Source organism: Sceloporus undulatus, chromosome 6, assembly GCF_019175285.1.
Source record: "Sceloporus undulatus isolate JIND9_A2432 ecotype Alabama chromosome 6, SceUnd_v1.1, whole genome shotgun sequence".
NCBI classification, from domain to species: Eukaryota; Metazoa; Chordata; class Lepidosauria; order Squamata; family Phrynosomatidae; genus Sceloporus; species Sceloporus undulatus.
The window spans coordinates 114,839,027-114,854,580 of record NC_056527.1 but is presented as its reverse complement, the minus strand read 5'-3'; the positions used below and the strand labels follow the sequence as shown (position 1 = coordinate 114,854,580).

General features: G+C 43.0%; 1 protein-coding gene across 2 annotated transcripts in view; it reads left to right on the top strand.

Moving 5' to 3' along the window:
* Positions 1-13,392, top strand: part of LOC121934760 (myosin-7) — a 37,135-nt gene extending 23,743 nt beyond the window's left edge. For both annotated transcript variants that reach the window (XM_042475571.1, XM_042475570.1), the window contains exons 24-40: positions 316-492; positions 636-781; positions 889-979; positions 2,508-2,897; positions 3,678-3,804; positions 4,340-4,458; positions 4,579-4,775; positions 5,463-5,646; positions 6,534-6,699; positions 6,941-7,065; positions 8,126-8,434; positions 8,549-8,752; positions 9,627-9,752; positions 10,260-10,535; positions 11,793-11,888; positions 12,961-13,095; positions 13,228-13,392. In XM_042475571.1, coding sequence (XP_042331505.1) covers positions 316-492; positions 636-781; positions 889-979; positions 2,508-2,897; positions 3,678-3,804; positions 4,340-4,458; positions 4,579-4,775; positions 5,463-5,646; positions 6,534-6,699; positions 6,941-7,065; positions 8,126-8,434; positions 8,549-8,752; positions 9,627-9,752; positions 10,260-10,535; positions 11,793-11,888; positions 12,961-13,095; positions 13,228-13,245 — 2,886 coding nt within the window. In that variant the 3' untranslated portion in view covers positions 13,246-13,392. The remainder of the gene's footprint in view (positions 1-315; positions 493-635; positions 782-888; positions 980-2,507; positions 2,898-3,677; positions 3,805-4,339; positions 4,459-4,578; positions 4,776-5,462; positions 5,647-6,533; positions 6,700-6,940; positions 7,066-8,125; positions 8,435-8,548; positions 8,753-9,626; positions 9,753-10,259; positions 10,536-11,792; positions 11,889-12,960; positions 13,096-13,227) is intronic.
* The last annotated feature ends 2,162 nt before the right edge of the window (positions 13,393-15,554 follow it).

Genomic DNA, 15,554 nt, shown 5'->3' with positions numbered 1-15,554 from the left:
AAGAAGGGATGGATCTAGATGAAAGGATAAACTAGAGTGGCTGATTTTCCAAACTGAGCTCTATGAAAATATCTTCTTGAGTTCTGAGCTCATGTAATTCATAGTGCCAGTGATGTAACCTGGAACTTAACATGTGCAAAGTATTGTTGTACCACTGAGCTAGCAACCTTCCTTGGTGGAAAATTGACAAGAGGAACTACCAGAGATATAGAATCCCTGAATGTCATTTCTCACTAGGATGATAGTTCCCACCTATCTTGAAATGTGCTTACATCAACCAGCTAATATTCTTTAAAAATTGCAAAATGGCCATAGGTTAAGAACCTCACAGAGGAGATGGCTGGCTTGGATGAGATCATTGTTAAGCTAACCAAGGAGAAGAAGGCTCTCCAGGAAGCACACCAGCAAGCCTTGGATGACCTGCAGGCTGAGGAAGACAAGGTCAACACCTTAACTAAAGCCAAACTGAAGCTGGAGCAACAGGTGGATGATGTAAGTAAACTGAGATTGGCAATGAAATGCCACATTGGTTGTACCTATATAATTTCATTAGAAAGTGGGGGCTTGTTGGTAGTGAATGAGCAAGGATGTCTTGTTTAGCTTCTTGGCTTCATGTCTTACCTTTGCTCAAACAGCTAGAGGGTTCATTGGAGCAAGAGAAGAAGATCCGAATGGACTTGGAACGGGCTAAGCGGAAGCTGGAAGGAGACTTGAAGCTAACCCAAGAGAGCATTATGGATTTGGAGAATGATAAGCAGCAGCTGGATGAGAAGCTTAAAAAGTGAGGATGCTCATTGTATTACCACCACCACCTCTCATCGTTAAAGATTTGTGTGTTGTTGTTTGCCACACCATTACTGTACCCAAACTGAGTCTTGTCTTCCTCAGGAAAGATTTTGAGCTCAATGCCTTGAATGCTAGAATAGAAGATGAGCAATCCTTGGGCATCCAGCTGCAGAAGAAGCTCAAAGAGCTACAGGTAAAAAGTGGACAAGATGGCAGGGCTATATGCGCTTATATCACTATCATGAGCAAGGTCTCATTTCAAAATCTGGACCTCCAAAGAGAGGTCTAGAATACATCATTTCTGTGAAGCCCCTATCTGGGTTTAAGATATCCTACCTTTTTTAGAATGTGCATTGTCTTTTTTGCTACCTTATCTAAAATGTCAGCTACTTGGAGTAGGGATATTTATCCTCTATATCTTCATGGAAGCTTTTTAGCATCTGGATTTAAGTGTCGTTCTTTGAAATTAAGATCTCACATTAATTTCTTCTTTTCTACATGTTAGTAAAGCAAGGATGTGCAACTTCCATACATACTACCCCTGGATCTTGGGGGGGCTGCATTTAATTCTCACACCTCTCTAACACACTTCAATATTTTGGATTTGAAAGGCCTCTTGCACCATCCAGGGAACAATTAGGACAATTCCTCCAAACTGTTTTAGTTTTGCACAGGGCCTTTATCAAAATATGAAGTCACTTTTGGTTTTGAAAAAGTTGCACCATCAGTCTACAATGCTTGGGGGAAATGAAATTTGGCAAAGATGTCCCTTGAGCCCTCCCCAAAACATGAGCAGTGTTCCTAAGTCCAAAAATCTGTTTTTCACAGAATCACAGAATCATAGAGATGGAAGAGGTCATAAGGGCTACTCCATGCCATGCAGTAATACACAATCAGAGCTGTTCTGACGATGACCATGCAGCATCTGCATAAACATCTCCAAAGAAGGGGACTCCCCCAAAGCAATGTCTTCCACTGTCAAACAACTCTCACCATTAGGAAGTTCTTCCTAATGTTTAGATGGATGTATTGTTGATGATTGCCTTCAAATCATTTCTGACATGGTGACCCTAACAGTGACTCTATCAAAGGGCTTTGGTGGCAAGATTTGTTCAGAAGGGGTTTACCATTATCTTCCTCTCAGTTTAGGAGAGTGTTCCTTGCCCAAGTGGCATTTCCACAGGATTTGAACCCTGGTCTCTGAGAGTCAAAGGAGATTAGCAGATAGGGGACAGGAGCGAAGCCCATCCTTATCTCGTCTGTGACAGGGATCGTGCAAAAGACATTCATACTTGACATGCTGATCCTGTCATAAATCTGTCAGTAAAACTGAATTGCATTAATGGGTCCTTCCGTTACTGCAAAATGAAGGGCAAGGATGGGACAATTCAACTTCACTGATGAGACAATGACAGGACGATGTCATATGAAAGTCTTCTGCGCAATCGCTGTCATTTGTGCTTCCTGGGCTGGACAATGTCCAGATCAGTGCAACCATCTAAAAGTCCTTCCTGCGATTGCACGGGAAGAATGGAACAAGGATGGAAAAGGGGTGGGACAAGGATGTCCCATCCCCATCTGATAATCTCCTTTCTCTAATACTTAAACCACTACATCACACTGGTTCTCCCCCAAAATTGGAAGGGTTATTAGGGAGTACGGAAGTTGAGCTGAAGGTCACACTTTCCTGCCTGATAATGGGTTCCTTGTTTCTGGTATAGGCACGGATAGAAGAGCTAGAAGAAGAGCTGGAGGCCGAACGCACGGCCCGGGCGAAGGTAGAGAAGCAGCGCTCTGACCTTTCGCGAGAGCTGGAGGAGATCAGTGAGAGACTGGAAGAGGCTGGTGGAGCCACCTCCGTCCAGATTGAGCTCAACAAGAAGCGGGAGGCTGAGTTCCAGAAGATGAGGCGGGACCTGGAGGAGGCGACGCTGCAACATGAGGCCACAGCGGCCGCACTGCGTAAGAAGCACGCTGACTCCATGGCAGAACTGGGCGAACAAATAGACAACCTGCAACGTGTGAAGCAGAAGCTGGAGAAGGAGAAGAGTGAGCTGAAACTAGAACTGGACGATGTCACCTCCAACATGGAGCAGCTGATGAAAGCAAAGGTTCTGTTTCAGTGAGAGGGAGATGGGGCTACATGGGGGGCAGAGTATGAAGATGATAGTTCTAATTTGAGGGTGGAGGTGAAACTGCTGGTGGGGTATAGTTTGGAGAAGAGAGCAGGAGGTAATTTGGAAAGGGAGAAGGATACAAAGTGGGAGAGGGGTTAAGGTTTTGGGAGAGCACACTAAATTTGTTCCAAAACTGAAGTAATGTTGCAGCTGACTAGGGGTGCATCTACTCTGTAGAAACATTCCAGTTTGATAGAACTTTAACTGCCATGGCTCCATCCTAGAGTATTCTGAGGTTTGTAATTTGTGAGCAACCAGCACTCTTTGGCTGTTGTTGTTGTTGTTGTGTGCTTTCAAGTAATTTCTGACTTATGACAACCCTAAGATGAGCCTGTCATTGGGTTTGCTTGGCAAGATTTGTTCAGAGGAGGTTTGCCATTACAGAGAAGGCTAAAGACCTAGTAAAAGTACAAATCCCAGGATTTCATAAGATGGTACTGCAGCAAAGTGGTATCAAATCATATTATTTCTACCATGTAGATGCACCTTAGGTTACACTTCTCTTCATTTTCTTTATCCTTTATCCTTAAAGGTTTTCTTAGTCATCCTTCCAATTTCTCAAAAACTCTTGCTCATTTATTTCCTTTCTCATTTTTACCATTCAGCTTCTTTCTCATCCTCATTTTTTTTCTACTTAGCTCTAACTCTCCATTCATCCTTTCTTCTTTTCAATAAGAAATCCTCTTCATTTTTTCCCCTCCAATTTTTCTCCAGGCCAACTTGGAAAAAATGTGTCGAACTGTGGAAGACCAAATGAATGAGCACCGAACTAAATCTGAAGAAACTCAGCGGATGGCCCATGAACTCACCACGCAGAGAGCCAAGCTCCAGACGGAGAATGGTGAGTGGAGGGGGAATAGTTTTCAAGATTTCTCCCTTTCCATCTATCATTCATATTTCGGACCTTGGACAGTTACCTAATACCAAATCAAAACATTAGTCAATCTATCTCAGCATTGTCTACACTGACTAGCAGGAGCATTCACGATTTCAGAAAAGAGTCTTTTCTAGCCCTGCCTAAGGAAACCTGGTGGAAATGCTTTCCATATCCAATAGAGTTCATTTTGGAACAATTTTTTTTCCCAAAAAAAATATTTTGATCCCGGGGGGGGGGGGGACAAAAAAAAAGTCCAGGGGGCAGCATTCATCCTGTATGCCCCACTTTACACACCCTTGATTTAGAAAAAAAGGGCACTGAAAAGAAATAAACAGGAAATGGGATGTTCAGTTATAGTGGAATCCCTTTTTGGCTTGTTCAATATGGCTGCTGACTCTGATGAAAATGAAACCCAGTGAAAGCTCTGCCCCAGAACGAGGTCCTGGGATCTTTGCAGAGATTCTTTTACTGTGGCATGACAGCCTATTCTTCTTCCTAGGGGAATTGTCCCGCCAGTTGGATGAGAAGGAAGCTTTGATAAACCAGCTCACACGGGGGAAACTGACTTACACCCAACAATTGGAAGATCTGAAGAGGCAGCTGGAGGAAGAAGCTAAGGTAAGGGATGCACAGAGGTTGTGGACTGGGTTGAGAGAAAATTAGTAGAGCACAGAGGAAAGATTAGATACAAGTCAAGACTGAGGACCTCTGAAAGTATATCTGTCACTCTCAATTCAGGCCAAGAATGCTCTAGCGCATGCACTCCAGTCAGCCCGCCATGACTGTGACTTGCTGAGAGAACAGTATGAGGAGGAGACGGAGGCTAAAGCGGAGCTCCAGCGCCTGCTCTCCAAGGCCAACTCTGAGGTGGCTACATGGAGAACCAAATATGAGACAGATGCCATCCAGAGGACAGAGGAACTGGAGGAGGCCAAGTAAGTGTCCCCAATCTGCCTGCATCCTACTTCACAGCCAAACCAAGTACCTTCTTCTTGATCCACCCATGGTGATGTTTCTCCATTTTAGGCTCTGTTTGTTCCTTGCTTCTCTTGCCACCACTTTTTCCAGTTTCTCTTAATTTACTTTCCTTCATCCATTTTTATCTTGTTACCACCTCTACCTTTCTTACTTTTTTCAAGTTCTTCCTTCCTTCCTTCCCTCTATCATTTCATTTTCATTTTCCCCACATGTCACAGAAGCCATGAGTAAATTTGAGTTTACCTGAAAGCTTCACAGGCAAGCTTTCTCTCCACCTTTTTTTAAAGCCCTAGAGGTACTTATATTTGTCTTCTCCCACTTTCACTTTGGGCCCAGCCATTTTTGCTGCTTCAGGCAGAACAGCAAAGACCACCCCTGTCCAAGTTAATGTGGACAATACTCAAAGTTATCCTGGCACTTGAGGCACAGATTTGCAGCAATACATCTCTCCATCTCTAGCAACAAATATACAACAATAACAAGAAATAATAAAATCTGTAATTTGCTATCCTTTCATGACACCTAACATTGGCTGACTAGGGTGTCCATCTCACCTTGTCTAATGGTAGAGCCGGCATCACTCACTTTATGCTTGAAACAGGTAGTGCCTCCTGATCACAGTCTCACTTCATCTTGTGTGTCAGGAAGAAGCTGGCACAGAGGCTGCAGGATGCAGAGGAGGCAGTGGAGGCTGTGAATGCCAAATGTTCCTCACTGGAGAAGACCAAGCACCGCCTGCAGAATGAGATTGAAGACCTTATGGTAGACGTGGAGCGCTCAAATGCAGCTGCAGCAGCCCTGGACAAGAAGCAGAGGAATTTTGACAAAGTATGAGCAGAGGGATGAACCTGGGGATGGTGGTGCCTCCACTAGTGAGGATATTAAGTCACGTACCAGGTTTCTGAAACATGGGCAGAGTAGGCTTGCTCAAGTCAGTAAAAGAGACTTTGGGGACTCCCTGGGGCAAGAAAGTCAGAATAGCCTTGTGGGAAAGAAGAAACCAGATACATGTGTCCAGACACTTCAACATGTGCCAACTCCCACTTTTTCATCTGAAGGACCAGATGGCAAGGATGTGAACAACTCATTAAGATCCTAAAGAGACTTGGTCTTCTCCATAGGATTGCAAAAATCTGCCTTATAATGAGTGAGGCTGTTGGTCCCTCTAACTTTAACTGATGGTGGCTTTTCAGGATTTTAAGTAGGATTCTTCCCTAGCCCTACATGGAGATTCCTGGCATTCCCTGGTGGTCTTTCAGCTAAGTCAGTGGTTCTCAACTTTTGGCTCGCCTAATGTTTTGGCCTTCAACTCCCAGAAGTCTCAGCCAGCTTGCCTGAATGATCAGGGATTCTGGAACTGAAGTCTAAAATGCCTGGAGGACCCAAGGTTGAGAACTACTGATCTAAGTATTAACCAGTCCTGAAGCTGCTTAGTTTCCAAAATCAGATTAAATTAGGATGGTATGGTGATTCTATACCTAATACAACTTGCATGTCTTATATGGTTTATACTGGAACTTCCCACATCCCAGTTCCAGTGTGGGTATAGATTGATGGTCCCATTTCCCCATCCTCTCAGAACAGACAGTAAATCAGGTTCTTTGTCCCTCTCCTACAAAGGATTCCAACTTCTTTGGGTTTACATGTTCACTATGAAAACTTAACCTGTGGAATTTATTCCCATACCCAACCCTTATTCTTTCTGACAATCCCAGCTCCTATCTGAATGGAAGCAAAAGTTTGAGGAGTCCCAAACTGAGCTGGAGTCATCACAGAAAGAGGCCCGTTCGCTCAGCACCGAACTCTTTAAGCTGAAGAACGCCTATGAGGAATCACTGGAGCATTTGGAGACCTTCAAGAGGGAGAACAAGAACTTGCAGGGTAAGCCTTATCCCATCAACAGCTGAGTCCTCCTCATTCTTTAACCTTTAGTGAGCCACAATACCCAAGATAAGCAGTTCCCAGCCTTTGGTCTGCCAGATATTTTGGACTTCAGCTCCCATAATCCCTGACTGTTGACCAAGTTGGCTGGGGCTTCTGGGATCTGAAGTCCAAAGCAAATGGAGGATCCTTCTCCCTACTGGAGGAGAGCTAACCCTCTTCTCTTTCTTCCTTCTTGTAGAGGAAATTTCTGATCTGACTGAGCAGCTGGGAGCCAGCGGCAAGAGCATCCATGAGCTTGAGAAAGTGCGAAAACAACTGGAGGCCGAGAAGATGGAGTTGCAGGCAGCACTTGAAGAGGCTGAGGTTAGGAGGGTTATCAGTTGTGATCCCACAGAACCTCCTAAACAAAATCTTCTCCATGCTCTTTATGGCTTACTTCTTTCTTGTGCACCATTTCCCATTCTTTCCAGCTTTCTTGTCTCCCTAATTTCTTTTTTCTTTCTCCTCTCATATTTCTTCACCTCCCTACCCACTTTCACTTAAATGCTGAGAAGGAGGCAGGAGATACAGGCCTCACAGAAATCACACCCACATGTAGTGAAGCTTCCATACTACAGTACTCTCAGACAGAAGAAATACTTTATCTACAAGTGTCATCTATGAGCACTGATGTTTTCTGAACAAATTTACTATACCCAAAAGTGGGAATTATGTGGCCCTCTCAAGTTCTTGGACAGCAATTGCTATCAGCCCTAGCTAGCATGGTGAGGAATGCTGGCAGTTGTAGTCTAACAATATCTAGAGCACTGAATAATTTTCACTGCTGCATTATACATATATGTAGATGTATCTCTGTCTCTTTCTCTGAAATGTTACTTGCATATCCTCCCACTCTGAGGCCTTGCCATTCAGCAACAGAACAATACACAGATTAACATGTAAATCACTCCTCCCAACCTGAGGCCACACAGTGTATGTGTATGTGTATGTATATGTATATGTATATGTATACACACACACACACACCACTCACTTCTATGCCAGCAATCTCTGAAGATGCCAGCCATAGATGCTGGCAAAATGTCCAGAATAAACTTCTGGAACACAGCCACATAGCCTGAAAAACCCACAAAAAACTACCAGTATGTTACTTGTTTGTTTTTAAAAATCAAGTGGGCCACACACCAATGTGCTCCACCATTATTTCTGCCATCTTTGGCAGCCATATTTTATTTCTTTTTTAAAAGGGAAATTATGAGTTTCCACAAGAATGCTAGGTGAACTTGGGCAGAGTGCCTCAGAGTTTGTGTGAGCATGAAGCAAATAGTTCCCCCTCAAATAACATTCCTTGTACTCTTATCATATATACCCATGTTTTCATAAACTGAGCATTCCTTTCCTCCACCATTTTGTTTTCTTCCAGGCGTCTCTGGAACACGAAGAAGGCAAGATCCTGCGGGCTCAGCTGGAATTCAACCAAATCAAGGCTGACATTGAGCGCAAGTTGGCTGAGAAGGACGAGGAGATGGAGCAGGCCAAGAGGAACCACTTGAGGATGGTGGACTCACTCCAGGCTTCTCTCGATGCTGAGACTCGTAGCCGCAACGAGGCAATGAGGGTGAAGAAGAAGATGGAGGGTGACCTCAACGAGATGGAAATCCAACTTAGTCACGCTAATCGCATAGCGGCTGAGGCTCAGAAGCAAGTCAAAACGTTACAGGGATATCTCAAAGTATGTGCAGAAAGTTTAGTATGGATATATTGTCTTTTCTTCCTAAGCTTTTCACGCAGGACTTGAAAGGCCATCTTCCATTAATCTCATCCCAGCATTCCCTTTTATTTCCAGGACACCCAGATACAACTAGATGATGCTGTCCGGGCCAATGAAGACCTCAAAGAAAACATTGCCATAGTAGAACGGAGAAACAACTTGTTGCAGGCAGAGCTGGAGGAGTTGCGTGCTGTAGTGGAGCAGACGGAACGGGCCCGTAAACTGGCTGAACAGGAACTGATAGAAGCCAGTGAGCGAGTCCAGCTACTCCACACACAAGTAAGAGGAGCCTCAGGAACAAGTTACGTTCTTTATCTTTGTGGATTGTTTGTAGCTGTTGCCTTCAAACATTATTAGGAGCAAATTTATCTTTGGTTTGCTATAAATTTATGCTTTGGTTTGTTTCCCCTATAATGGTTTTCTAAAACATTCTAAACGGAAGTCCAGAATTAATGCATCTGACGAAGTCAACTAAAGTCGACTAACTTATTTCAGGTAGTCTCAAAGGTGCTACAAGATCTCTCTACATACTGATTCTAAACAGAAATCAATGTTTATCTCAGGAATTTCCTGAGGAGCAGAATCCAAGTGTGCCTTTGCCATGGTTGTTATACAAGTTAATGCAATAACACTAACGGAGGTGCGGATTGTCAACCACGCACTGCAGTGAGGGTATTCTCTTTTACTTGCTTTATTGTAACATTATCACAAGCTGGAAAGGAACATTTGGACTATGGACAAGCTGGGTATAGGATCTTAGAAAAGAAGCAAGACTTGCAAAGGGCTCTCTCAAAACCAATTGTCACATCTAAGGTAGAGGATGGATTTCCAGTTACTAGAATATTCCAGAAAGTTCAGGGGACCACGGAATTATGTGGTTGGTTAAGACAGTCAGACAAACTGAAATACGGTTTGTAAGTAGCTAGAAAGACCAGCAAATGAAAAGCATGATCACCTCAGGCTAAAAGGCTGAGGGAGATGGAAAGAATCAATCCCATCTCTCTTTTCTGAGGCCAGTTGGTGAGATGACAGATCCTTATACAATTTTTGGTTCATTGAAGCAGAATTCAACAATAAAACACCACCTTTCAACAGTAAGAAATAGATCTATTTTTTCTTTTTAAAAAGTGGCATGTTTGTTCCCTCAATACAGAACACAAGCCTTATCAACCAGAAAAAGAAGATGGAGTCTGACCTGTCCCAACTGCAGACAGAGGTGGAGGAGGCTGTGCAAGAATGCAGGAATGCTGAGGAGAAGGCCAAGAAAGCCATCACTGATGTGAGTAAAATAAGAGATGTGTTGTTTTCTAAGGAAGTGTCAATCCCAGTGTTGAAAGACATGGCTCTGGCTGCATTCAAAGAAAGAAAGATCAAAAGCATACCTTATTTAAGTTTGGTTGTTTTGCCTTAAATGCCTTAATTGGGCACTGTCATATAATTTCCCGCTACCGAGAGGATCAAAGTTAGTAAAGTTAACAGTTGCAAATCCTAAGATCCTCCTTTCCCTTGTTGAACTGGGAGGAAGTAACCTATCTTTTCTATGGTGGTCAGAGGCATGTTGGTATGGAAAGAGGAAAGTGCCTTGGCAAGAGTCACAGAAATCAGCATTGAATGAGTCTGGGATAATTTCCCTCTATAAATAGAAATGCAGGCTCTTGTTCTCTTTCCCTCCACTTTTGGAGAAATTATAGGAGTTAAAGCACACAGTGGATTTGCCAGACTTAAAGAATCCTCCCTTTCTCTCAACACCAGCCTTTGTTTCTTTGTTGTTTCCTGAATGGGGCAGGCGGCCATGATGGCGGAGGAGCTGAAGAAAGAGCAGGACACCAGCGCACATCTGGAGAGGATGAAGAAGAACATGGAGCAGACCATCAAGGACCTCCAGATGCGTTTGGATGAGGCTGAGCAGCTGGCCCTGAAGGGTGGCAAGAAGCAGCTCCAGAAGCTGGAGGCTCGGGTGCGGGAGCTGGAGAACGAACTGGAGTCGGAACAGAAGCGCAATGCGGAGAATGTCAAGGGGATGCGCAAGTGTGAGAGGCGCATCAAGGAGCTCACTTATCAGGTGTGGTTCAAAGAACTCCATTCTGTTGGGAATAGTTCTGAACTGAGGCCTTCATGTGCAGTTGACCATGGTTTCTGTCTAACTCTCATTTTAACAGATATTCTGGAACCTTGTTTGCTGCCATTATTTTAAAATCTATTTAGTTATTTTTGATTCATGCATGAACTTAACTATCTACAAGATACGTCTATACTAGCAGAGTTTTATCAAATACAAAGTGACTGTTTCATCGTGAGTCCAATTCAATCACTTCATAAGATCTCTAGAAATTGAAGTGGCCTGGTTCAAGAGGTTTTTATCTTGAAATGTAAAAATATTTGGTATTCATACAAGCAGAATACAGCAGACTAGTGTTGTATGTTTATGGCTATAGTTGATACAGGAACTGCTATTCTGGATGCTCATAGCAAGGTAAAAAGACAAAAAATGTTTATTGCTAGAGGAAATCCAGTCAAACTATGATAAAGGTCCAGGGAACTAGACTTCTACACATAAATTGAGTTAAATAATGGAACTGTTAATATAAAAGAGATCCAGTGTGACATAGGACTTTATCACAGGATGAAATCAGGGGTTTAACCAGGAATAACCCATGAAAATCACACAATTGTGATTAAGGTTTTCACATGACATCGACATTAAAGTGCCATTATCCCAGGAATAAACTGGCAATAAACAACAACAAACAATTCACACATCTTGTCAAGAAAGCCCCTTAATGGGATTGTCATAAATTGGAAATGACTTGAAGGAAATCAAGAACGATAAAATCACTGGCCCCAAGATCGGTTAAGAGATGCATTGCTTTGTATTTTTGAAATAACAAGGTACTTTGGAACCCAAGTACCATTTTGTTCCTGAAAACAAAATGAAATTGTATCTTGTTTAAAATATATTCCTAATGCAAATTAATAAATGAAATTAATTGGTATGAGACAAACATAGCAGTAACATGATATCTGGTCTGTTGAGTTTAGGAGAGATTTCTGGAACAAGCATGATGTTCAGAACAAATTGTGGGGAAACTGCTTTGGAACAAGAAAAGTAAAGAAAAAGTCCCCTCTCTTTTAAAAACTAGAACACTAGATTTCTGAAGCGTTCATGGACAGTTCCAAAAAATGACCATTCTCTTTTAATTCTAGAGCAGCTTAGAAGGAATTAAAACTCAGAGCTGTGAGCCCAAGTCTATGAGTGAATTCTCCGGCTCTAACAAATGGATACTGAATTCTCTCTTCCTCTTTCTTTTGTGATATATAGACTGAAGAAGACCGGAAGAACCTTGTCCGCCTCCAAGACCTGGTGGATAAACTCCAGTTGAAGGTGAAGGCATACAAAAGACAAGCAGAAGAAGCGGTGAGTAGCCACTGTTCTAGGCACCTTTCAGGAATTACCATGGTTTGGCCCTTTGATATGAAGGAAGCCTACAAAAGGTGTTCATTCAGCACTCACTTACCCTTCACCTATTGATTTTCCATCAAACTGAGGCACAAGCAAGGTCTTCCTGGAAGCTAGGCAACCATAAAAAGCACATCCTATGCGACTACAATCAATCAGGATTTTATTTTATTTTTTGTTTGTTTGATGCAAACTTATAATTGTTATCTTAATTGTTACTAGCTGAAGTATACTTAGATCTATTCAGGTTCTTTCCTGGTTTCCTAAAAGGGCCACAAGGTCTGCCACTGTTATTATTATTTAACCTCAGAAATCCTCCTGCAGTATTTCACAGAGCCCACTCTCACTTTCTCACCTCCTTTTACATCTCCTTAAATCTTTTAAAATCTCTTTTTAAATTAGAGCCAGCATGGCTTAGTGGCTTGATTGCTAAACAACAACTCTAGAGACCAGGATTCAAATCCCGGCTCAGCCATGAAATGCACTGGGTGACCTTGGGCAAGACACACTCTCTCAGCCTCAGGGGAAGGCAATGGCAAACCTCCTCTGTACAAATCTTGCCAAGAAAATCCCATGTTAGGTTCACCTTAGGTTTGCCATAAGTCAGAAATTACTTGAAGGCACACAACAATTTTAAATCTCAGGAATCTTAGCAATAGAGCCAGTGTGGCGTAGTGGAAACTTGGGAGACCAGAGTTCAATTCCCACTCAGCCATGGAAATGCACTGGGTGACCTTGGTGAGTCACACACTCTCAGCCCCAGAAAACCCCATGATAAAATTGCCATAAGTTGGAAATGACTTGAAGGACAGACAACAATAAAATCTTAGCAGTAGTGCCTCAGAGATCTCTTTTCTGCTTTTTAGCTCACAGTGAAATATGGGAGACTAGATGGAAGCCAACAGGTTCCACTGTGCCTATCAACAGCATTGTTTTGTGCCTAACATATCAAAGGTCTATGTCTGCAAAGCCTGAATTCCAAACCCCAAAGGCTCCTTTCCAGTTTTTAACTCTTTTTCCTTTTTTCCAGGAGGAGCAGGCCAACAGCAACCTGGCCAAATTCCGGAAAGTTCAGCATGAGCTGGATGAAGCCGAGGAAAGAGCTGACATTGCCGAGTCCCAAGTCAACAAGCTGCGGGCCAAAAGCCGCGATATTGGGGCAAAGGTGAGAATCCACTGTGCTCCTTTTAGTCTACACACTCCCTGTCATTTAAGTTCCTTCTTCCACCTTTGCATTTCTCCACTGATTCCTTCCTTTATCTCTTCATTCTCTCTCTCTCTTTCTGTTCCTTTGCAGAAAGGTCTCAATGAGTAACTCTTTTGAAGACAAGATGCCTCGTTCCTTTTCTCTCTTACATACCCAGCTCCATACCTAAAAGGCACTGGAGAAACCTTTCCTCACCTCCCACACTCTGTATATCAGCACCAACCCCAAAGCACAGAATAAAGACCATCAAACAGCTGTGTTTGTGTTTGTGTCTATGCAGATGCATGAACTGAATTCCTCTGCCTAGCCAAGAGGGGAAGTGTAGGTTTGTGTGCCATCCCAGTTTGGACACTGGGATGGATTAGAACTGAGAAAAGATCCTTTTTTTTTTGGACTACAGCTTCCAGAATCCCCCAGCCAGTATGGCCAGCTATGGTAAAAAAAAAGAAAGGGTTTCCATGGTCTGAGCCAAACTGACCTTTGGTCTTGGGCTCCTTCTTTATTAGTACAGATTCAGTCTGCCTTATCCAGAATTTTAAAATCCAAAATTGCTCACGTGGGTGTCTGAGATAGTGACGCTTTTGCTTTCTTATGGTTCAGTGTGCACAAACTTTGTTTCATGCACAACATTATTAAAAATATAATAATTATCTTCAGACTGTGTTTATAATATAAAGTATATATGAAAGAAATGAATTTCATATTTAGGCTTACCCATCTCCAACCTATCTCCTTATGTATATGCATATATTCCAAAATCTGAAAAAATCCAAAATCCAAAACACTTATGGTCCCAAGTATTTCGAATAAGGGAAACTCAATCAATATATGTGAGATTTTCGACCAAATCTTATAGCATGCTATGGAGAACTCTTATCCAGGGTGCCACGTAGCCAGGCCTTCATTCCATTCCCCCTCCACATGTCTTTCTTTCCACCGCCCCCCCAGTCCACAAAGACATTCAACACTCCATGGCTATTGGACATGCTAAGTCTTCACAGGGCTGTGTTTTTGTGTTTGGGGTTGTGTGTGTGTGTGTGTGTGTGTGTGTGTGTGTGTGTGTGTACCTTAGGAGTCTTTCCTCCCAGCCTCAGTGATGGCTGAAACTTTTTAAAAATGGGTGTTATCACACACCTCCGTGCCCAGTTGGAAGGCATTGTGTACCCAATCTTGCTTCTGTGAATGAGCATTTCCATCCTCACCTGAACACCAAGTTAAGACAAAAAAAAAAACCTGAAGTTTCATTTTGTCCAGTGTCCCAAGTTGGCATTTAATGGTCCTACTTCTGATTATAATACAGTTCCTTCATGAATAAATGCTGCCACCTTGTGTCTTTCAGAGGATAAATCTCCCTTCTTGTGCAAAAACCAAGGTTATCACTAGGAAGGCTGACCGATTATGGGTTTTTTTTCATACTATACAAGTATAGCATTGTCATACCACTAACTGCCCTGTCTGCATTCTGGATTTTGTAGTCTGGTAAGGCATGTGGTATAGCGATTTGAACACTGGACTATGACTCTGGAGACCAGAGTTTGAACAGAAAACCTCAGAAAACCTCAGAAAAACCCATTATAGGGTTGCCATAATAGGAACAACTTGAAAGCACACAACAACAACAACAACAACAACAACAACAACAACAACAAGACATTATTGCCGTCTGGCAGAGAATTCTGAATACTTTGCCAAATTACAGATCCAAGGATTCTTTGGATATCTCTACATAATCCCCCAGGCACCACTTTGTGGTCAACTTCTTGCACAGAGGACCTAGAAATTCCTAGAGAGGACATATTAACCAAATCTATGAATAATCAAGCCAGCAAAAGTCTAAGCCTCAAATGTGGAGCACCAACTGTGTTTGACACCCAGTGGCACACCTAGTATATTTGACACCTGGTGCAGCTTGTGTTTTAATACCACCCCTCCCCACCTCTCTCTTCAGCAGCATTTTATAAGTCTGGCAGATCTACTGGTTTGGCAAGGAAATGGAGACAACTCATTTTCCTGCTTGGCCAGCAGATCCTCCAAACCTCAGAGACCACTGATGGGAGTGGGCTGCTGCTGCCATTCTGTATCCTTTTCAAGTCTGGCAAAGCTGATAGTCAACGAGAAAGGGAGACACTCACTTCCTTACCTGACTAGAAGAGCTGCCAGATTTGGAAGGCAGCCCCTTTCCATCAGTGTCACTAGGGGTGTGCAAGGGTACACACCTCACCAGATGACACCTCATCAGGAGGGATGTCTCCCAGTGTGCTGGTGGGAATAGGCTGTCTTCTGGATCTAGTGGGTCTGCTGGCCGGTCTGGAAAGCGAGTGTCCAGCAGGGTGCCAGCAGTAGCCCATTCCCACCAGTGGTCCTATCTAGAATCTAAATATGCAGCTTAATAGGAGGACAATATACAAAAGTAGGAT